Genomic DNA, 22109 nt, shown 5'->3' on the forward strand with positions numbered 1-22109 from the left:
CAAAATCCAGCGCCAAAGATTCATGAACTTCGCAGAACTAGCAGCCTTGTCTTCAGGCTCGAGAATCCGAAGGCCGAGACTTATTCCTTCCTCGATAGCAATCGCAAGATCAAGAAGTCAGCAACGCGCTCAACGTAATATCAACAAATTGTACTCCTCGGCTAGGCTCGGTCGACGAGTTGGCACACCTTGCATCAACCGAAGGACGTAGTTAGTTCATTAGATATTTAGCCTGTGCGCTACGTAGGCTTTCTAATTTTTAGGGTCAACATTTTGGCACACCTAGTGGGACACAGTGCTAAAACCTTCGGAGTTCATGACCATTGAGACACAGTCAGTAAAAAAAAAAAACAGTCATGGGAAAATCAACGACCGACCTGCCAGTACAGGGCCTTGGACAAGATTTGTCACAAGTGCAAAATCCCCTCATTATTGTGCCACCCGAGGCTGCAAGTGAGACACATCGAGAAAAGGAAGTTTTATCTCGGTAGCCAGCCTTGCAATGCAGAAATTCACAACAAAACTACAAGCATTTTCATCGAATGAATAGTGGAAGATTGCGACGAAGATGGTAGGGAATGTTCTGATCCCCTGACTAGGTCGTTTATTCGAAGACGACTTGATGAGCAATCTCGGCAAGTCGAACAGTTAATTGACCAGAAAATGAACAATTTGCTCGAAGCACTCCAAAAAAATAGTGATATGCAGACTAGATTGCTTGAACTATTGGTCAATAAAGCCTTCGAAGATGGCCACGTCGGCCAACCTCGACAACTACCATTTAAGAATGTCTTACTACAAGCTGAGACAGGATCCGCTCGGCTCCAACCAATAGGCTTGGAAAAAAAAGGGGGATTTAGCAGTAAAACAGACGGGCCCGACCAAGAAGTGGAGACAACAAACGTCAATATGATCGAGGTCCAAAGGATGATAGATTCAGCCTTAAAAAAAGGGCCAAAGTTCCCAAAGTTCATCCATCCGTACCCGGCTTATGTGGAGAAATTCGAATATCCTAAAGGCTTCAAGATCCCAGACTTCAGTCTTTTCACTGGAGAATCGTCCTTATCTTCGTTAGAACATGTAGCTCGGTTCATTGCGCAATGTGGAGACGTTAATAGCGACTTCCATAAACTACGACAATTCAACTTCTTACTAACTGGTACAGCATTTGCTTGGTACATCAACCTCCCACCTAACTCCGTCTAGAGTTGGGAGGCATTGATCGAAAAATTCCATGAACAATTCTATCGACTGGGGATGGAAATGTCAGGCTCATCATTAGCTAGGATGGTTCAAGCCTCAGATGAGTTGCCAATGGAATACTTGACAAGGTTCAAGTCGGCCAGAAATTGGTGCCGAGTACCTCTCCCTGAGGTTGAATTCGTCAGAATTGCTCTAAACAACCTGGATGTGGAATACAAAAAGAAATTCCTGGGGGCAAATATCCGAGATATTTACGAATTGGCTCAGCACGTTGAGCAGTATGATTATTTGCTTCGAGAAGAAAAGATCTCAAAGTCCCCATCCCGGGGAACGATAAACAAGAATCCCACAGTTAGTTACGCATTGGCCGAAAGTGAGGATCCCCAATACGCCAATGTAGACGCGGCTGAAATAGTCATAGAGAAACCATATGTTTGCAAGGCATTAGCTCAAATCAATTCCAAGGATGCCAAAACCCGCTCGACCTTTGAAGAGACGATTAAAACATCGAAAGTCTACACTTTCGATATCACCAAGGCCGATGCAATTTTTGACCAGTTGTTGTTAGCAAAAATCATAAAACTCCGGCCAAGACACAACATCCTAAAGGCCGAAGAGTTGAAAGGAAAAACAAGTATCATAATTCAAACAAGCATACCACCAATAATTGTGTCGTGTTCCGTGATGCGATTCAAAGTTGGATTGATAAAGGTAAGTTAAAATTTCATGAGAAACAGATGGCGGTTGATGTCAATCCCTTTCCCTCAATGACAATTGGCATGGTGGACACTCATCAACCTAAAAACAAAGGGAAAGGGAAGGCCGAGTTCATCCCAGTACAATATATCCGTAAGTAGAGCTTTCAGCCGAGACTCAAGATTGATTTATTTTCAAATGAATCGCCCACGGAGTCTTCAAGACCGGCCATAGTTGAATCTATTTTAGGTTCTAGTTCCGAAGAAACTGATGAACCAGTGGTTTTGTACGGCTGTTGTAAAACACAAGTCGTCCTAACCGAACCTGAAGAAAGAACACCTCAGGCTCCAACTTCATGTCAACCGTCCACGACCGTATCAAAACCTCTAAAGGAACTCGGTGCCGGCCAACGCCGGCAGGTGTTCGAGAGACTCGGCCCACAAATACAAAAAAAGATCCAACCCCAGTCAAACGATGTCTTAACTTTGACGTGCCATTCTATAATGAGGATTATTACTCGCGTAACTTCAGTAGTGCAAGTTCATCGGTGGGTCAAAAAACCTTCAAGCCACCTAAGCCACACGACCAGCGTTGGTATAGTTACAATTCTCCTACTGGTATGTATACGGCGTTATCCAAGTCTCAAAAACGTCGCCACCAGCGGATAGACTGTATGGCATGACGACATGAAGCATAAGCTAATTCGAGTACCTGGTGGCAGCCAAAAGAGGCAGCGGGAAGCAACGACGACCGACCTACCCCGACCATTATGGTTGAATTATTTCAAGAGAAAAAGGAAGTTGATCGCGACTTTGAAACCACCATTGAAGAGTCCGAAAAACGCATCAAACTCCTTCTTCGGCCTGGAGAGATGAAAGCTCGTCTCGAGCATTTCAGACAAGAAGCCGAAAGTAAGCTTCCCTCTTTACCACCACAAGAACCGTTAATAAAAATTCGGTGAAATCTACACCCTCCATTTCTCGGTGAATCCTTGGGGTACATGCGAGAATTTCATAAGACACATTCTGCCAATGACTTGTACGGACTGCCCAAGGCATTTTAGAAAGCCTTCGACCTAGCACTAACCTATCCTGATGCTGAACAAATTATCCAGAAAACCATCGATCCAGCAATAAAAGCTAGGTTCTAGCATATATGTGAGGCTCGAGTCCTTAGCTTTGAGGTCGACCCATACATAGATATAGACACTGTCGAGTTACCTTTTTCCCTCGAAGACCTTCAACACTTAAGATATCATTTCGAAGTTTTCTCGGCTGTGTCTCTCTTCGGCCTTATGGCCAATAAGGAGGATCGTGTGGCGTGCTTAGATGCATACCTGGACACAAGGAATGCCCGAATCGCATACGAAGAACAAGCCCGTAAAGCACTACAAGAACAAAATCACTATTCGGCAACAAACAAGTTCAAGGACAACGACCAGAATGAAATAGGTTCAGTCAACATGTCACAAGAGCAGGTACATAACGGGGCGAAAGATAATCTGGTTGAGGACATTCCAAAGAATGATACCACACTTGTAACCTGAAATATGACAACCAAGACCCGATGGGTTATTCGGCCTTCGAGCACATGGAAATCAACATGGTCCATGTCCTGCTGGCTGAATTTCAACCAACCACCCACCAGTCATATTTTTTCGATGGGGACGTGGTTGCCAAAGAAACGACACAAGTCGATTTCATCGCTACCGAGGAAGATGGGGAAATCAGTAAAGACGACAAACTTAAAGCAGCCCTGGCCAAATTGTTTCCCCGCTCTCCTTCTGTTAATCTCCAACATCTAAAGCTGTTATACGTCACAGCTCATATTGAAGGATACCCTATTTCCAAGGTGTTTGTCGATTGTGGAGCCACTGTCAACATCATGCCGATTTCCATCATGAAGGCATTATGCCGTTCTAATGACAAACTCATACCGTCAGGAATAATAATGACTAGCTTCATCGACGACAAGTTCTAAACCAAATGAGTGCTCTCGTTATAAGTAAGTGTTGCAGGTCGCAACCACATGACTGCATTCTTTATAATTGACTCAAAGACCGACTTTAATGCATTGCTTGGCCGCAATTGGATCCATCAAATAAGCTGCATTCCTGCATTGATATACCAAGTTCTCATCTTTTGGGACAGCAAATCGGTGATAGTTCATCCAGCCGATAATCAACCGTTTAAGACCAACATGATTCAGGCCCGCTATTAAGACGATCACGTCGGCTACATTACCCTACAGGGTTTTAATGAGGACGGACGGCCAACTCGGATCTCAGTGCAGAAAGCCATCGAGGTAGGTGCCAAGACTATATACCAGGATTCGACAAGACTCGGTTTGGCAGACTTAATTACCAATACAGATGACTGATGTCGCCAAACAAGAAAGGCGTCTGGTTGCGGTTTCATCCACCATGGAACGTCTGCTGGCTCATTAGTATGCTATTTCCAAGCAACCACAATCGGGCATAAACTTGATCAAATTTTTGGCCGAGGGAGATAATGGCCCAGTTTTATCGTTAGACAAAGTTCAGGCCGTACCGGCCGAACTCGAGGACAGTCAACCCCAAGCCAAGGACTCATTAGAAGAGATAAATGTTGGCACAGCCGATGAGTCTTGACCATTGTTTATTAGCGCGTTGTTGCTTCACCCTATGAAGGTCGAACTTAGTAAATTACTCAACGAGTTTAAAGATTGTTTCGCGTGGAATTATCATGAGATGTTGGGCCTTAACTGAAACCTTATCGAACATGAGTTACGCATCAAAACTGGTTGTAAGCCTTTCTGACAACCCTTTCGTCGATTCTCGAACGAAGTACAACTCGGCATAAAAGAGGAATTAGTTCGACTTTTATAAGCCAGGTTTATTCGGACCATTCGACACGTTGAGTGGTTGGCCAATATCGTCCCGGTGCGAAAGAAAAATGGAACCCTATGCATCTGCATCGATTTCCATAATTTGAATCTGGCAACTCCCAAGGATGAATACCCGATGCCGATCTCGGATTTGTTAATTGATGCCGCAACCAATCATGAAATATTGTCCTTCATCGACGGCCATGCCGGCTACAACCAGATCTTTATCGCTGAAGCTGACGTTCACAAATCGTCTTCCATTGCTTGGGAGCACTCGGTACATACGAATGGGTCGTTATGCCATTCAGCCTCAAGAACGTTGGTGCCACATACCAGCGAGCTATGAATACGATATTCCATGATTTGATTGATACGGTCATAGAAGTATATATTGACGATGTGGTAGTAAAATTGAAGGGTCACCAAACGCTTCTAGATGATCTTCAGCAAGCATTCATTTGTATGCGCCAGCATAATCTAAAAATGAACCCGGCCAAATGCGCATTCGGCGTATCGGCTGGTAACTTCTTGGGTTTTCTTGTGCACCATTGTGGCATCAAGGTCGATGAAAATAAAGCCCACGTAATCATTAATGCTCAACCCTTGATGACCAAGAAGCAACTCCAGTCCTTACTTGGGAAGATAAATTTTCTCTGCCGTTTCATAGCTAATTTGGCAGGCAAAATGAAAGCATTCTCTACGTTCTTGAAACTTAAGGACTCAGATAGGTTTGAGTGGTGAGAAGAACATCAAGCGACTTTCACGCAAATCAAGGTCTCCCTTACCATGCCACCAGTATTAGTACCGCCTTGCCGTGGTAAACCTCTCAAACTGTACATTTTAGCAGCCGACGAGTCCATCAGTTGCCTCTTTGCGCAAGATAACGATGCTGGGCGCGAACAAGTTATCTTTTATCTAAGCCGGAATCTGAAATCGCCTGAGATCAATTATTCACCCGTCAAGAAACATTGCTTGGCTTTGTTTTTCGTCGCGTCAAAACTTCGACATTACATGCTCCCATCAATTACATAGGCCATCACCTAAACAGGCGTTATTCGTTACATGCTTACCCGGCCTATCGTACAAGGCCGAATTGGAAAATGGACAATGGCATTATCAGAGTTTAGTTTGCAGTACATACCCCAAAACGCCGTCAAAAGTCAACCCCTAGTCGATTTTTTGGCCCAACACCCCTTTCCTTATGGTTTTGGGGGCAGCGAAGTCAACATAGGTTTTGTCAAAACACGAGACAATTACTGGACGATGCATTTTGATGGTTCTTGCACCTCAACCTCGGCTGGTGTTGGCATCGTCATTTAATCTCCCGACCACTACTGTTGGTATTTCTCTTTCAAGTTAGACTTCAGCTGTACGAATAATTAGGTTGAATATGAAGTTCTCATCATCGACCTTCACGTTTTCCACGACTTAAGAGTAGCCCATGTCCTTGGCTTTGGTGATTTCGAAATGGTAATTAACCAACTAAACAGAGTTTTTCGTTGCATGAGCTGTACTTTGGCGCCCTATCACATGGTTGCCACCTATTTAGCCAAGTCGTTTGAAAGAATTACATTTGAGCACATTTTGCTTGTTCGAAACACTAACGCAAACAAACTTGCCCAAATAGCCTCCGGAGCACAACTCTCGGAGGACGAGTTAGGCCTGGCAATATCCACAGAACGGTGATCTTACCCATCCTTGGTTAATCAGTAAGTTTTCCAATGCAGTCAAATGATACATACATGAGTGATGTCTTTACCATCATTGCTAGAGCGAGAAAACCCTGTAAATGTATGTGCCGTCGAGACGTTGCCAGACGATTGAAGAACGACAATTATACGATATCTCGATAACCCCAGTGACAAACACGACTGTAGGACAATAGTACATTCCATAAACTACGTGTCATACCAGAATGAGTTATATCGAAATGGTGAGGATGGTTTGTTGTTGTTATGCCTCAGCCCACAGGAGGCAGCCCAAGCAATGGCTGAAATACACGAATGGATTTGTGGAGCTCACTAATCCGAACATAAAATGCGTTGTTTACTTCACCGACATGGCTACTTATGGCCGAGTATATTGAAGGATTGTATTGAATACGCACGAGGATGCATACAGTGTCATCAAACTATGGCCGTTCAGAGGATGGGTAATGGACATAATCGGCAAAATCACGTTGTTTTTCAGAGTAGTAAAACATGCGTGGATACTAGTGGCAACCGATTACTTTACTAAGTGGGTCGAAGCAAAATCATACGCCGAGTTGACAACCAAAAAAGTTTGCAATTTCGTAGAGGAAAATATTGTGACTAGATTCAGCGTACCAGAAATGATCATAACTAACAACGGCACAATCTTTACAGCCGATAGGTTTAAGGAGTGCACGACAAACCTAAATATTCGACTCGAGCAATCTATGTCGTATTATCCACAGGCGAATAGCCAGGCCGAAGTAAGTAATAAGGTTTTGATCGACATTCTTGAAAAAATGGCAAGAGAAAGAATTGGCCTGTGGCATTTAAAGTTAAATGAAGCATTATGGGCTTATCGAACCTCACCCTGATCAGCCACCGGAACAACCCCATGCGCTTTAACCTACGGACACGATGCTATGCTACCAATCGAGCTAAGTATAAATTCATTGCGAGTAATCGAACAAAGTAGTTTGTTCAGTGCTGAATACAGCCAAGCCATGGGACAAAAGTTGGAAGATTTAGAAGAAATTAGGCTTGACGCTTATAATTTATTAGTAGTGCAGAAGAAGATCGCTGAGTGAGCTTATAATCAACGAGTCAAACAAAAGATGTTCGGCGAAGGAGAGTTGGTTTGGCAAACTGTGTTGCCCGTGGGAACTAAAGACCCCAGATTCGGCAAGTGGTCACCGAATTGGGAGGGGCCATTTGTAGTCCATAAAGTCCTCGGCAATGGGGCTTACTATCTCGAAGATCGAACCGGCTTAATTCACAAACTACCAATCAATGGGAAATTTTTAAAGAAATATTATCCAGTCACATGGGAAATGCGAGAATAAAGATCATTGTATTAAATATATAAAAGGCTCCTAAAATTCTAAGGGGTTGAGGGGAGAAAGGTTTCAAGAGAGGCCTTCAACTCCAGCCACCTTACTTTGCTCAGTACGATCTCGCCCTGCCTCGTCTTCTTATTAAGTTAAAGCTGCTGGATCTGCTTTATGCCAACCGCGAAATTCGTCAATCGAGCCTTATTCGTCTTGAAATCCCTTTCGAGTTCTGAAGCAACAGTCGACCTTTGTTGTTGAAGCTTGACGATCAAAATTGGTCAGTTGCGCCTTCTTCACTTTTATAGCCTCAACCTCTGACCAGCTGGCTTCATGAGCAATCTTTGCCGTCTTTAGGTCATCCTCGGCTCGAAGAGCTTATTCAAAAGTGATAAAATGTTGTCGGGTTTGCTCTAGAAGATCAGACAAATATGCAACATTTTCAGTACTCAAGAAATCGCCGTTTGCAAGGTCGTTAAGGCACTTCCCTACAAAGTCGAGGCCCTTGCACTGAAAGACCTGAGAGGCAAAAAGGGATAGAAGTTCTTGTAGCTTGACAAAAGTATGGGATTCGGCCACGGTTTCTACAGGCTCGATCGAAGCAGCAGAAGAACTAGCCATGCCAGTAGTGCTCTAAAGAAGAGCGTCAAGCTCGACCTTCAATGAAGGCTGCACAAGAAAGGATTTTAAACAGAAAGAAAATTATAAGAAACATAGTAGAGGGAATTTGTTTTAAACCTGCCGAGACGAGACCTCAGCCATGTTTTCTGGTTCATTGCTCGAACCCAGAGAGCTCAATAGCCGAGCTCAGTATTTAAGACCGCTTCTTAATTCACACGGCCGATGGAGGTTATCCACGTTCAACGGCCATTAAGGCGGCCAGGAAATATAGATAACACCTTTCGGTGCGTAGAATTGTGGGTGAAATAAATAGTTGGGCACCTGACATTTAATATTTTCTAGGTTCAGATTTGTTATAGTAAAATTGATGAAAGAAGGGTATCAAGCCTTAGAAAAGCCGAAGTGACCTCTTGGGGAGGAACACCAAGGTTTTGATCCTGCGGATGGATCGGTGTCTCTGTTGTCACTTCAGGCTCGACGAGTGGCCTCTTCCCGCGATCCGATGCAGGAGGGTCGACTAGGTCAGCCGCCTCAACCGCTGGAGGATTAATGGTAGGAGTTTTGATTGGTCAAGGACAGTTAGCCAATGGCATTTCGTCGTCTTGAAATAAAAAGTTGTTAATACTTGTGAATCTGATAAAATGAAGAAGGTTACTAGCGACATAATCATACCTCTTCCAAGATGATCATCAATTTTTTTTTCAGGAGATTTGTCCCGATGGATGGGGCCATTTTTTCCAGGACGGGCACAACCATCGACCCTGGAACTGCAGGTTCTTCGACCAGCAGAGTAGCCCTTGGATCAGCCACAGCCCCAAGAACGGGTCGGGCAACTTGGCAGGTTGATGTTGGCAATTTTTCAGTTGGGGCTTGGATGATCGGGGCTAGAGGAGAGTCACTAGGAGTGGTCGTTCTAGTGGTGTGGCTGGAGATCACGTGAATCTCTCATTCCCCCTTCTTCGTCAATTTCTTGACGTGTTTTAAGGGTAGGGGAGCTTCGTCGATCGTCTCGACTTTCGAACGAGGTCGTTTTCCTTGCGGAGGTTGCATGACGGCTTTGCTTTTCTTGGAGATGATAGGATTTTTCTTGGCCGCAGCCGCGGCAATCACGTCTGCTTTCTTCAACACTCGACCATCTGAGAAAACGAGATTAAATTAGTGGGGTTTAGTGACAGTAAAAAGGAGAAATAAAGGTAAAGGTAGCCGTATACCTCGGGTCGGCTCTTTGGATTGGGGGGCAGAGGTTTTTTTGGGTCGATCGCCAAAAATTTTGTTGACGACATCTTCGAAACCCCAAAAAAGGCTTGAGTATACTCTTCCCACCAGTCGCCGAAGGTGTCAATGCCAAGAGATTCAGGAAGAGTTAGTTGGAGGCGGAATGTTTTGCCCTGTTCCTGAAACTCTTTTTAAGAATCTCTACACTCTCTTTCTGAAAAGCCAGAAATGCGTTCTCAGCTTATGAAAGAGTGTGAAGTAAGTAGAGGTACCAGACAACCTTGGAGGTAGCCAACTTGTCGGCCAGTGAAGTGGGGGTGGTAAACCTCCCAACTCGCTCGACGAGAGTCACAACCGATGGGAAGGTCGTGTGTTAACACGATCGATCCCCAATTCTGACGAAGAGCAGCATCTTCACTTTCACTCCATGCTGATGCTTGAAGCCTGATGGAGCAGGGGTGCTCTTGACGATGACACACTAAAAACTCGTCGTCAGAGAGGACATCTAGGCCGAAAAGATATTTGAAGACTTCTTCGGCCTGGTGAGGAGGCGCCGACCAGAATGCCAACTGAAGGCCGAGCGAGGTAGTGGGTTGGAAGTTAGAGATCTCTGGTTGAAGTGTGGCAAAATAGACATGTAGCTAGAGTTGGAAGACCTAGAGATGACCATTCTGGTTTGGGTCAATTTTGTCAATGGTCACCTCGACCAGGCAACGAAGAAGATTGGCAAGAATGCTTGAGCTGAGCGCCAGGTTGTGACCACTACCCAAGGCTTCGACCACTGACATACTTTCCACCAGGCACTTGTTTGACTTGGTACAACAAATAAATTTGTTATACCAGTAAAATAGGAAAGCTTCGTGTTCTCCATTCCGTAGACTCGCCTCTCCTCTCCTCGACCAGTGAAGTGGAGGATGAGGGTGCTCTAGTTGAAGAAGTTCTTGTGTAACTTCTGAATCTCTTCTTTCGAAGAGTCTTGACCGTCTCGACGGCTTGTTCGTCGAAAAGCACTTGAGGTCAAGATTCGACTAGCATCCAAAGAAGGTGGCATCTATCGGGATGTCAGAAGGAGAAGTCCCAAGAATAGCTAAGACGTCGAGGATAGTGGGGCCGAGAGGGCCAAAAGGAAAGATCATGGTGTTGGTGGCCGAGTACCAGAGACTTAGTTCTGCCATAAGAAGTTCCTTGTCCATGACCAGCTCCATGGTCGAGAGTCTAATGGAATCATAGATACCAAAAGCCTTCTATTCTTGACCGAAGAAATTTTCCATTCGGATGACCCAGGTTGCCCAATTGGCGTTGGTCCTAGGCTAGGCTCCTTGGGGTTTTGTTAGGTCCCATTTTGACCAATCGAACCCTTGCAGCAAGGGTGTCAAGCAGTGAGCCTTGAAGAGTGTGGTGATGGACGATGGTATTGCATCCTTGAAGAATGGCCCCAGGATTTGATGAGTTGTGCTCAGATCACTTTCGAAGTGCAGAGTTTTAATGGCGCTCCGATCGATGAAGCCTTTGCATTTGTTGCATTCATCAGTGAGCTTAGAAATAAAGGTGTTGGAGACCATTGTGGAGAATTTGAAGGATTTCTGGGTTTTCTGGGGTAATGAAGGTAGAAATGAGGAGAGGAGTTTCAAGGTTTCAGAAAGTGTAAAATGCAAATGGAAGGGATTCAGGTATTTATAGGCATTTTGAGAGGAAGGTCAAGCTTTTGGTTTTCTAAAGCGTTTGATTTTTTAAATTTCGGGGTGAAATCACCAGGAAATCACTACTCATTATGGATATCTAGGAAATCTCGGGGGAGAGAATCAAGGTTTTTGTGGTTTGAGGGCGCACGATTGCGTGTTGCAGCGGATTTAATGCATTAATGTGGAAGAGATGTTTCGGCTGGCGCATGTTTCTAAGGGTCATGATTAAGGGCTGCCAGGTTAACCAAGGGATTGACATGCGGCAAGACGTACAGGGGAATTCGGATCGTGCAATCGTGCTTCATAAATGCGATCGATAGATGGGATGTGTAAGGCTTTTCATTATCCCGTAGTTATCTTGTAGGGTTCGCTTCTTCAAGATCAAAAATTGGCTAGGGGATTCTAGGCCAAAGACCTCAAAAGCGAGGGGGCAATGTTTGGGCCCAAAATAATATTATTGGGCCGAGTGTAGGTCTATGTTCGGCCCAAAGCTTTTCCAAATATACTATAGGCTACCTGATGGTCCTAGGCCGTTCAGTAAAGGTGGTTGCGTCCTATTGCTAGAAAGAGTAGTTTGGATGAACGGATGGGTTAAAGAAATCCCAATACGATAAGGCGGCCTAGTGCAATATGGATTCTCGACCGACAATGAATATGGCCTCAAAAGGGGGGGTGAGTTCAAAGTCCTAATAAGAGTATGATTGGTCGAGATAAAGTTGGAACAGAATAAGAAGTCCTAATCCGAATGTGGTTTCAATTTGATCTTAAGGAGGATTTATTGCTATAAATAGAGAGCAGAGTGCATCATTCAAGGCCTCCAATTCAACACACAATTGCCCTGTGCAAACCTCTCAAACATCTTGAGAATTTTTATTTTCTTTTTCTGCCAACACATCTTTAGTTTGGCTGTGAAGGCAACCGGCGAACATCTTCGGTTTGAATAAACAGCATTGTTGTCGTAGAATCAACCGATCGAGGAGCATCTTCAGTTTGGATAAACAACACTGCGTCGAGGCCGACTAGTTATCTATCCAAGTCTTGGTCGAGAAGGGTTTCCAAATCCTTATTGGCAAAGGTCATTTTATTAGCCTTCTCGGCGAAGTAAGGTGTTACGAGTTACGACATTCAGCACATTGAATGCCGAGTGATTTTATGATTGGATACTCACAAGTGAGTTTCAGAGTTCGGAATTCCGATGGTCGAACCACATTTACCATCAAGACATACATCTCCTTTGAGTACTTGTGTCCATATAGTCAGGTGTCGATTCGATGTGCTTATACTCTCACGAATATAATCATTGTGACTGAACCCGGTGCCAACCATTCGTGAACTTCACAGAACTAGCAGCCTTGTCTTCAGGCTTGAGAATCCGAAGGCCGAGACTTGTTCCTTCCTTGATTGTAATCGCAAGATCAAGAAGTTAGCAACGCGCTCAATGCAACATCAACAAATTGTACTCCTCGGCCAGGCTCAGTCGACAAGTTGGTATGCCTCGCATCAACCGAATGACGTAGTTAGCTCATTAGTTACTCGGCCTGTGCGCCATGTAGGCTTTGTAATTTTTAGGGTCAACAACAATTCTCTAAAATGTTTTTTTGCTATCGGTGATGGTAGGGCTAGAGGCCTTTGTTTGTGCTAGAATGATCTTAAAATTAATCTAAATGTGATTGCCCATAGTTCCAGAATTATTCATTGTGAAGTCATGGAAAAAGTTATGAGAATCATTTTTTATTTACATGTGTATATGCCTATCCCCAAAAGAATCTTCAACCTCAATTGTGGAATGAAATTATTAATCTAATTCCAAGTAATAACTTTAACCAGCCTTGGATGCTTCTTGGTGATTTTAATAATATTACGAATCTAGTTCAAAATGTTGGGGTGACAGAAATGCCAATAATCACTTGATAAATTTCAATAGCTTCCTACATGGCGGAAATTAAATTTATATTCCTACCTCTGGTGTGCCTTTTACCTAGTGCAGTGGTCATAGGATAGTACTATTATTTTCGAGAGACTTGATAGGGCTATTGCGAATATGAGCTGGCTTAACTTGTTCCCTAATGCCAAGCTCCATAACTATCCTATATATGGGTCTGATCATAGCTCGATCTTACTTGAGACTAGTAGTTATAGTAATGCCATCAATCTGGGTGCGAGTACCTTTAAGTTTGAAGCTATATGGTTCTCCCAACCGGATTTTAAAAATATTGTAAGTAAAGTTGGATACAAAACATTCCTGGCAGTGTTTGTCATAAGATTAGGGGTTATTTGGGGACATTTAAGTTTTTGGTTAGAAATCGGAATAAATATGTGCTTGAGAATTTATTTGAAAAGAAGAAATGTCTCCTGTGAGACCTGAATAAAGTTTAGCAAGAGATTATGAATGTTTATGATCCAAGTAATCTCTTTGATAAAGAACTAGAGATAAAAAATAATTATAAAAAAAAAAAAAAAAACCAGCTGAGTGAAGTGTTAAAGAATGAGGAATTTTTTCGGGCCCAAAATGTTAGAACTGACTGGTTACAACTTGGAGATAAGAAAACTAAATATTTCCAAACGGTGGCCAAATAAGAAGAATAAGAAATGAAATTAATAAAATAAAAGATAACCAAGGAAATTGGTGGTGGGAGGGTGATGGTTTGGAGAGAGTATTTGTGGATGATTTTAAAAATAGCTTCTCAGCTTCTAACATGCCTTCCCCACGAGTTCTTGATAAATTCGTTGATATTATTGATCCTTGTATAAGTGCTGAGCAAAATGGCAGGTTAAATAGCCTTATCATTGAAAGTGAGGTGGCTGATGTTGTTAAAAGAATTGGTGCCTTGAAAGCACCAAGACCGGATGAAATTCATGCTTCTTTTTATCAAAACTACTGGGATCTTGTTGATCCCTCAGTAGTTAATTTAGTTAGGGACTTTTTTGACAATGGTTCAAGTCTTAGACTGATTAGTCATACTAATATTGCTCTTATCCCTAAAGTGGAGAACCCTGAGGTGGTTTATAGCTTTAGACAGATTAGCCTATGTAATGTCACATTCAAAATTATTACTAAAACATTGGTGAGTAGAATTCAGCCTTTATTAAATAGGTGCATTTCCAAGAACCAGGGAGCTTTTGCTTAGGAAGATCCATTCAGGATAACATCTTTATTGCTCATGAAGTGTTTTCCTCTTTTAAAGGTAAAAATGGTGCAATGGCTATTAAACTAGACCTTGAAAAGGCCTATGATTTCCTCAGTTGTAATTATATTAAAGCTATGCCTGCTAAATTTGGTTTTAATGATCACTGGATCAAGCTTATCATGGAGTGTATTACTTCGACATCCTTTTCTATCCTTATTAATGGTAAGTCTCATGGTTATTTTTGTCCTTCTAGAGCTATTAGGCAAGGAGACCTTCTATCTCCTTATATTTTTATCCTTTGTATGGAATCCTTGATTAGACATTTAGATAAAATTGGAGAATCTTCTAAAAGTAATGTTCGCTTGTTGACTGCACCTCGAGGTTTTAGAATTACAAATTTGATGTTTGTAGATGATTGTCTAATTTTTGCAAAACCACTAGTACTGCAGCCAAGAATATTGCTAAGGTGCTGGATAATTTCTCTCATGCCTTAGGTCAAAAGATAAATTTTCATAAGTCTTCTTTTTATTTTTCAAATAATACGCTTAACCATACCAGGAATGATATTGTTAATATTCTAGTGATCCAACATAAAACCACTATTGGTAGGTACCTAGTGTCACGGGATGACTCTTTAAGCCTTCTGCCCGTGCGGCACTTAGACTTGAATACCTCGATGACCAAGCTAAGTAAGCCTTCGAAGCCTCGCTTCCCCGGATTGAATCACAAAGAAAGCTAAGATAGCTTGGAGAGTGCTAAAATCACTTAGAAGATGGGAGAAAGGAAGCTTTGTATTGAAACTTAGGAGAACTTTACAATTGCTTACAATTCTTGGATGCCTTGGCCAAATGGCCTTGCCTCTTATTTATAAGCCTAAGTAACCTCCTCAATGGAGGGTTCTAGAAATCCCTACTTACATCCAAAAATATCTAGTATAGTTCTAGATACAACTTGCCTAATCTAGATTGTTCTAGGTGAGGCTTGAATTTGTACACTTGTGTGGATTGTTCCGAAATGCCCTAGATTATCTTGAACGCTCCGCCATGTTCTTGATTTTTCCGGGATGTTCCAGAAGCTTCTATGAAGACAAGGCTTTATGGGCTTAGATATATGATGTCTTGGCGTTTTCTTTGTTTGTAACATATAGCCCGTGACATCCTCCCCCACTTAAGCCGTCGACGTCCTCGTCGACTCTTGCCTCTCGAATGTATTAATCAGGTCCTTATATTGCCATAAGGACGTCTCTTTCTCCCATGTTGCTTCGGAGTATGGTAGCCCTTTCCATTTGACAAAGTACTCCACATGCTTTGGTTGTCTTGGTCGCACCACGACACGCTTGGCTTCGATGCTCTCCACTTCTTTGTCAGATGCCTCCGTCATCAAAGGGGGTGCTCGATGAGACTCACCTCGGCTTGGTTCCTCATTGTCTGCATGATAAGGCTTCAAGTTGCTCACATGGAACACCGGGTGAAACTTGAGACGGGGTGGGAGTTCCACGACATAAGCGGCTTTACCAACCTTCTTAATGATAGGGAATGGTCCCTCATATTTCCGTAACAAGCTTTTGTGCAAGCCACGGGTACTCTTGTGCTGAGACGCATTAAGCTTCACAAAGACTTGGTCGCCGGTTTGGAACTCCACATTCCTTCGCTTACGATCCGCCCATTTCTTCATCTTCTTTGAAGCCTTCTCCAAATGAGCTCGAGCAAGTTCGTGGGCTAATTGCCACTCCTTAGCGGTTTTGAAAGCGGCTGGACTATTCCCCGTGTAGCCAGTCATGACCGTGTTCGGGGTCAAGGGTTGTTGCCCTATAGCCAACTCGAACGGACTTTTCCCCGTCGACTCCGAACGTTGCAAGTTATAAGAGAATTGGGCAACATCAAGTAACTTAGCCCAATCTCGTTGATTGGCACTAACATAGTGCCGCAAATAAGTCTCTAACAATGCATTAACCCGCTCCGTTTGTCCATCAGTTTGGGGATGAAAAACGGTGGAAAAGTCTAATTTTGAGCCAAGTAGCTTGAAGAGCTTCTTCCAAAATCTACCCGTGAAGCGAGCATCTCGATCACTGACTATGCTCCTCGGAACACCCCAATACTTCACCACGTGCTTTAGAAACAAGCGTGCAGCTACTTCGGCTGTACACTCCACAGGTGCGGGTATGAAAGTGGCATACTTGGTGAATCTATCGACCACGACGAAGATAGATCCACATCCATCAGACTTGGGCAAATGTGTGATGAAATCCATGATTAAACACTCCCATGGTTTTGATGGGGTGGGATGTGGTTCCAACAGTCCTCCCGGTTGCCTTTGTTCCACTTTGTCTTGTTGGCACACAAGACAAGTCTTCACGTATGAATCTACATCATCCCCCATTTGTGGCCAATAATAAGCATCGCTCACCAAAGCCAACGTGCGGTGAGTGTCAGGATGTCCTGCCCACATTGAGTCATGGCACTCCTTCAGGATTTCTTTCCTTAAGGTTCCCCACTTTGGGACGTAGATCCGCTTGCCCTTGGTGTATAGCAAGCCGTCCTCAAGCCAAAACCTTCTTGTCTTCCCATCCTTGACAAACTCCACAATGTTCTTGGCTTGGACGTCATGTGATAAACCTTCTCGGACACGGCCCAAGAGATGGCTTTGCGGCTTGAGTACCGTAGCCATTAACTCTACAAGTCTACTTAGAGCATCGGCCACCACGTTCTCCTTTCCTTGCTTGTACTCTAGCTTGTAATCAAACTCCGCTAAGAACTCTTGCCACCTTGCTTGCTTAGGTGTGAGCTTTTGTTGGGTTTGAAAGTAGCTAGTGGCAACGTTGTCCGTCTTGATGATGAAGGGAGTACCAAGCAAGTAATGCCTCCAAACTCTAAGGCAATGGACTATGGCGGTCATCTCCTTTTCATGGGTCGTGTACCTCTTCTCGGCATTGTTTAGCTTGCGACTTTCATAGGCTATCGAATGTCCCTCTTGCATCAACACTCCTTCTATGGCAAAGTCGGAAGCATCAGTGTGCAACTCGAATGGCTTACTAAGGTCGGGCAGCCTTAGTACAGGCTCCTCCATTAGGGCCTTCTTCAACCTCTCAAAGGCCTCTTGACACCGGTCCGTCCATTCTCATGCCTTGTTCTTCTTAAGAAGGTCTGTTAAGGGTGCCGCTATGGCTGAATACCCTTTAATGAATCTCCGATAGTAGTTGGCTAGCCCCAGAAAGGATCGTAGTGTTGGTACCTTGGTCGGCGGTTCCCACTCTTAAATGGCCTTGATCTTGCCCTTTTCCATCATAAGTTTCCCCTCCTTTATCTTGTGGCCAAGAAATTCTACTTCTTTTGTGGCAAAGGAGCATTTCTCCTTCTTGACATAGAGTTCATGCTCCCGAAGGGTCTTGAACACTATGCGCAAGTGCTTGATGTGCTCCTCCAATGTCTTGCTATAGATAACGATATCATCAATGTAAACCACGACAAACTTGTCAAGATAAGGATGGAATACCTTGTTCATCAATGTGCAGAATGTTGCAGGGGCATTGGTCAAACCAAATGGCATGACTTTATACTCGAACGATCCATATCTGGTCACCATCACCCTCTTCGATTCGTCTCCAAGGGCTATCCTCACTTGGTAGTATCCCGATCGAAGATCTAACTTTGTGAAGTACCTTGCTTCACCAAGTTGATCGAATAAGTCGGCGATCAACGGAAGTGGGTACTTGTTCTTGATGGTAATCTTGTTCAATGCTCTATAGTCGATGCACAACCTTAGGCTACCTTCTTTCTTGCGTTGGAACAAGACGGGTGCCCCATATGGGGACTTGGAGGGTTGGATGTAGCCAACATCAAGTAGCTCGTTGAGTTGCTTCCTCAATTCCTCCAACTCGGGTGGCGACATCCTATAAGGTGATTTGGAGGGAGGCTTAGCACCAGGCTCCAACTCAATTGCATGGTCGACCTCTCTCCTTGGTGGCAACTTCTTTGGCAGTTCCTTAGGCATCACGTCCGCAAACTCCATAAGGATGGCTTCCACTTGTTTCGGCAAAGGCCCGTACTTCTCCTTCCCTTCATTCAACATTAGGGTTGCAAGAAATGTGGCCTCGCCTTTCTTCTAGGACTTGGCAAATTGAATTGCCAACAAATGCTGGGTACACTTCTTGGCTTGCCTCTCCAATGGCACCAGGCAAGGTTGTCTTCCGTCGTCCAAGATACAGAAAATATTGTAGAAGGGAATGGGAAAGGCTCGTACCTTGTCTATGAACTCTAACCCAATGACTATGCCATATTCGTCCATCTTGACTATGGTGAAGTCGATCTTTCCCTTCCATGCGCCAATGTCTACTTGTACATTGCTCACAATTCCGACAATGGGGGTGGCAGCGGAATTTACCGTCTTCATGCTACCGGGCTCCTTTGTGACTCGGAGGCCAAGCCTTGTGGCTTCCTCCGACGTCATGAAGTTGTGGGTTGCTCCCGTGTCCACCAACACACGCGTTGTCTTGTCACCAGTCTTGACATCAACGAACAATGATCCTCCCTCAACTTGAGCCTTAGGTTGTGGGAGGGTTGTTTGGATGGCATTCAGTAGACGGATGCATCCCATCCTTGCATCGTTACTCTCATCGGCCTTGTCCTCCTTGAAAGCCATGGCCTTAAGGGCCTTCTTTTGTAGGCAATCTCGCATCATGTGAGGGCCGTCGCATAAGTAACAAGTGGGTTGCCAAGACTTACCCTTGCTTTTGTCATGCTTATCGGCTTTCTTCTCCTTCGGTTTGCTTGTCTCAGCCTTATCCTTCGGCTTATGTTCTCCCCCACTTTTCTCATGGTTACCCCTCTTCCCCGTGGACTTGGAATCACCTTGGTGGCTTGATTTAAACTCAATCAAGGATTCGGCGGCGGCAATGGCATCAGACAATGTTTGCACGTGTCTCCTTTGTAGTTCGAGTTTTGCCCAATTTTGCAGTCCACTCATGAAGTACATGAGCTTGTCTTCCTCTAACATGTTGGGCACCTCGAATAACAAACTCACGAAGGTGTTGACATAGTCTTTGATGCTCCCCGTTTGCTTGAGCCACCTTAGTTTCTCCTTGGCTTCGTACTTGGCATTTTGGGGATAGAAGTGCAACATAAGATCTTTCTTAAATTCATCCCAAGTGGTGAGGGAGAACGTACCTTGCTCAATCTCCATGCTCCGACGACGCCACCACATAAGGGCATTGTCCGCTAAGAACATGGTTGCCGTTGAGATTTTGGACTCGTCATCTTCAAGCTTCAGGTACTTGAAGTATCGCTCCACGTTCCACACGAATGTGTCGAGCTCCTTTGCTTCCCTTTTCCCATTATAGGATTTGGGTTTAAAGGAGTCGATTACCTTGGAGTCCAACGCCTTGATTTCCCTCGGCCCTTGCACGAATTGCTTCACGACTGCTTCTTTACAAAACGCCATATCTCCCTTAAGTGCCCTTGTGTCTTTTATCTCTTCTTGAAGCGCCACAAACCTTGCCTCTATGTTGTCAAGGTGAACCTGGACTTCCCTCCGCATCTTGTCTGCCATAGTGTTGAGGGCGCCAAGGAGCTCATCTCGTAGCCCTTCCACCAAGCCACGCAGTTCATCCTTACCATTGTCCACCATGGTTTGGATTTCCTCCTTGTCGACAACGTCCTCATCAAGTCGAGTATCGAACTCGAGTATGGTTCGTTCCACCTTCTCGAGTCGCTCCTCCATGGTCTCCATCGATGCTTGCAAGTCCTTTAACTTTGGCTTGCTCTTGGCAACGTCTTGGACCTCGGCAGTACGCTCCCTTAGATCGGAGACTCCGGACACCATCTCTCCACTTGCCATATCTTACTTTCCTTCAAGTGATTCACGAACCTGGCTCTGATACCAGTTGTCACGGGATGACTCTTTAAGCCTTCCGCCCGTGCGGCACTTAGACTTGAATACCTCGATGACCAAGCTAAGTAAGCCTTCGAAGCCTCGCTTCCCCGGATTGAATCACAAAGAAAGCTAAGATAGCTTGGAGAGTGCTAAAATCACTTAGAAGATGGGAGAAAGGAAGCTTTGTATTGAAACTTAGGAGAACTTTACAATTGCTTACAATTCTTGGATGCCTTGGCCAAATGGCCTTGCCTCCTATTTATAAGCCTAAGTAACCTCCTCAATGGAGGGTTCTAGAAATCCCTACTTACATCCAAAAATATCTAGTATAGTTCTAGATACAACTTGCCTAATCTGATTGTTCTAGGTGAGGCTTGAATTTGTACACTTGTGTGGATTGTTCCGGAATGCCCTAGATTATCTTGAACGCTCCGCCATGTTCTTGATTTTTCCGGGATGTTCCAGAAGCTTCTATGAAGACAAGGCTTTATGGGCTTAGATATATGATGTCTTGGGCGTTTTCTTTGTTTGTAACATATAGCCTGTGACACTAGGCATTCACAATATCATTTTCTGGAAGGATCAAGTTAATGCAAAGGAGCTTATAATCAAGATTAAAAATAAACTTTCTGGTTGGAAGGCAAATACCCTTTTCTAAAGCTAGAAGGCTAACTCTTATAAAAGCTAATTTATTAGGTGTCCCCAACCATACTATGTCTTGTTTTAACTGTTCTAAGAAAGTTACAAATGCTATTGATAGGGAAAGTTGGAATTTTCTATGGGGTAAAGATTGCAAGCTTGTCCCTGTGGCTTGGAATAAAGTGTGCAACTCTAAGGAAAATGGGGGATTAGGTATTAGGAAAAGTGTTCATTTTAATAATGCTTGTTTAGCAAAACTTGGGTGGAAAGTTCTTACTGATAACCAGAATTTGTAGGTACAAATTGTTAAGAATAAATACTAAAAGCAGGGGAATTTCCTTCACACCAAAATAAGATGGAACCACTTATGTGCCTGGAAAGGTATTCTAAAAGCTAGAGATGTTATTAGAATGAGGCTAAGGTGGGTTGTGGGAAATGGAGATAGTATTTACTTTTGGACCCATAACTGGGTTTTTCCTTTCCCACTCTCCAATCTTGATGTTGTCAATCAAGTTAATGATATCGATTTGAATTTAAAGGTGTGTCAATTCATTAACAATGGACAATGGGACAAAGACCAATTGCGGTGTCTGGTTGATAAGGACATTGTGAATAAAAGTTGTAGTTTTCCTTTCCCCTTGATTCCCCAATGTGATTCATGTTGTTGGGGGACCAAATGCGAATGGCAAGTTCTCAGTTAAGTCGGCAATTTGGATCCAAAATTGTGATAATAATATTGTGAATGCAAGAGAGCTTCTAAAGAAAATGTGGAATCTCAAACTCCCTCATAAGGTTAAAATTTTTAGTTGGCTTCTTATTCTTGGAATGATCCCCACAAGAGACAGACTATCAAGATATGTTGATAATATTTCATCTATATGTCCTATGTGTAATTTAGAGGATGCAAATAGATCCCATTTATTTATAAATTGAGGTTTTGCTAGACTTGTTTGGAATTGTCAAGCTATATCAAACAACACAAGGTTAAATCAATCTCTCCTCTTTAATGACTGGCTAAATGCTCTAGCTGTCAAGAGTGATGAAGGTTTATGTGATCTTAGCGAAGCTTTACTAATTTGCTAGCAAATTTGGAAAGAGAAGAATCTAGTTGTGTTCCAAAGAAAAAATCCAAACCTTGTAAGGATTGTTAAGGCTGCTCTCAACTTTGGAAGA

General features: G+C 43.6%; 1 protein-coding gene across 1 annotated transcript; it reads right to left on the reverse strand.

Annotated features, from left to right (window-relative positions):
- Positions 1 to 18530: 18530 nt before the first annotated feature.
- Positions 18531 to 20261, reverse strand: LOC137732906 (uncharacterized). The gene has a single exon (XM_068472154.1). The coding sequence runs from the start codon at positions 20259 to 20261 to the stop codon at positions 18531 to 18533; it is 1731 nt and encodes a 576-aa protein (XP_068328255.1).
- Positions 20262 to 22109: the final 1848 nt, after the last annotated feature.

This window comes from Pyrus communis, chromosome 4 (genome assembly GCF_963583255.1).
Source record: "Pyrus communis chromosome 4, drPyrComm1.1, whole genome shotgun sequence".
NCBI lineage: Eukaryota > Viridiplantae > Streptophyta > Magnoliopsida > Rosales > Rosaceae > Pyrus > Pyrus communis.

Excerpts from the sequence above, each read along its gene's own strand:
- LOC137732906 (XM_068472154.1), bottom strand. The coding sequence starts at position 20,261 with ATGGCAAGTGGAGAGATGGTGTCCGGAGTCTCCGATCTAAGGGAGCGT.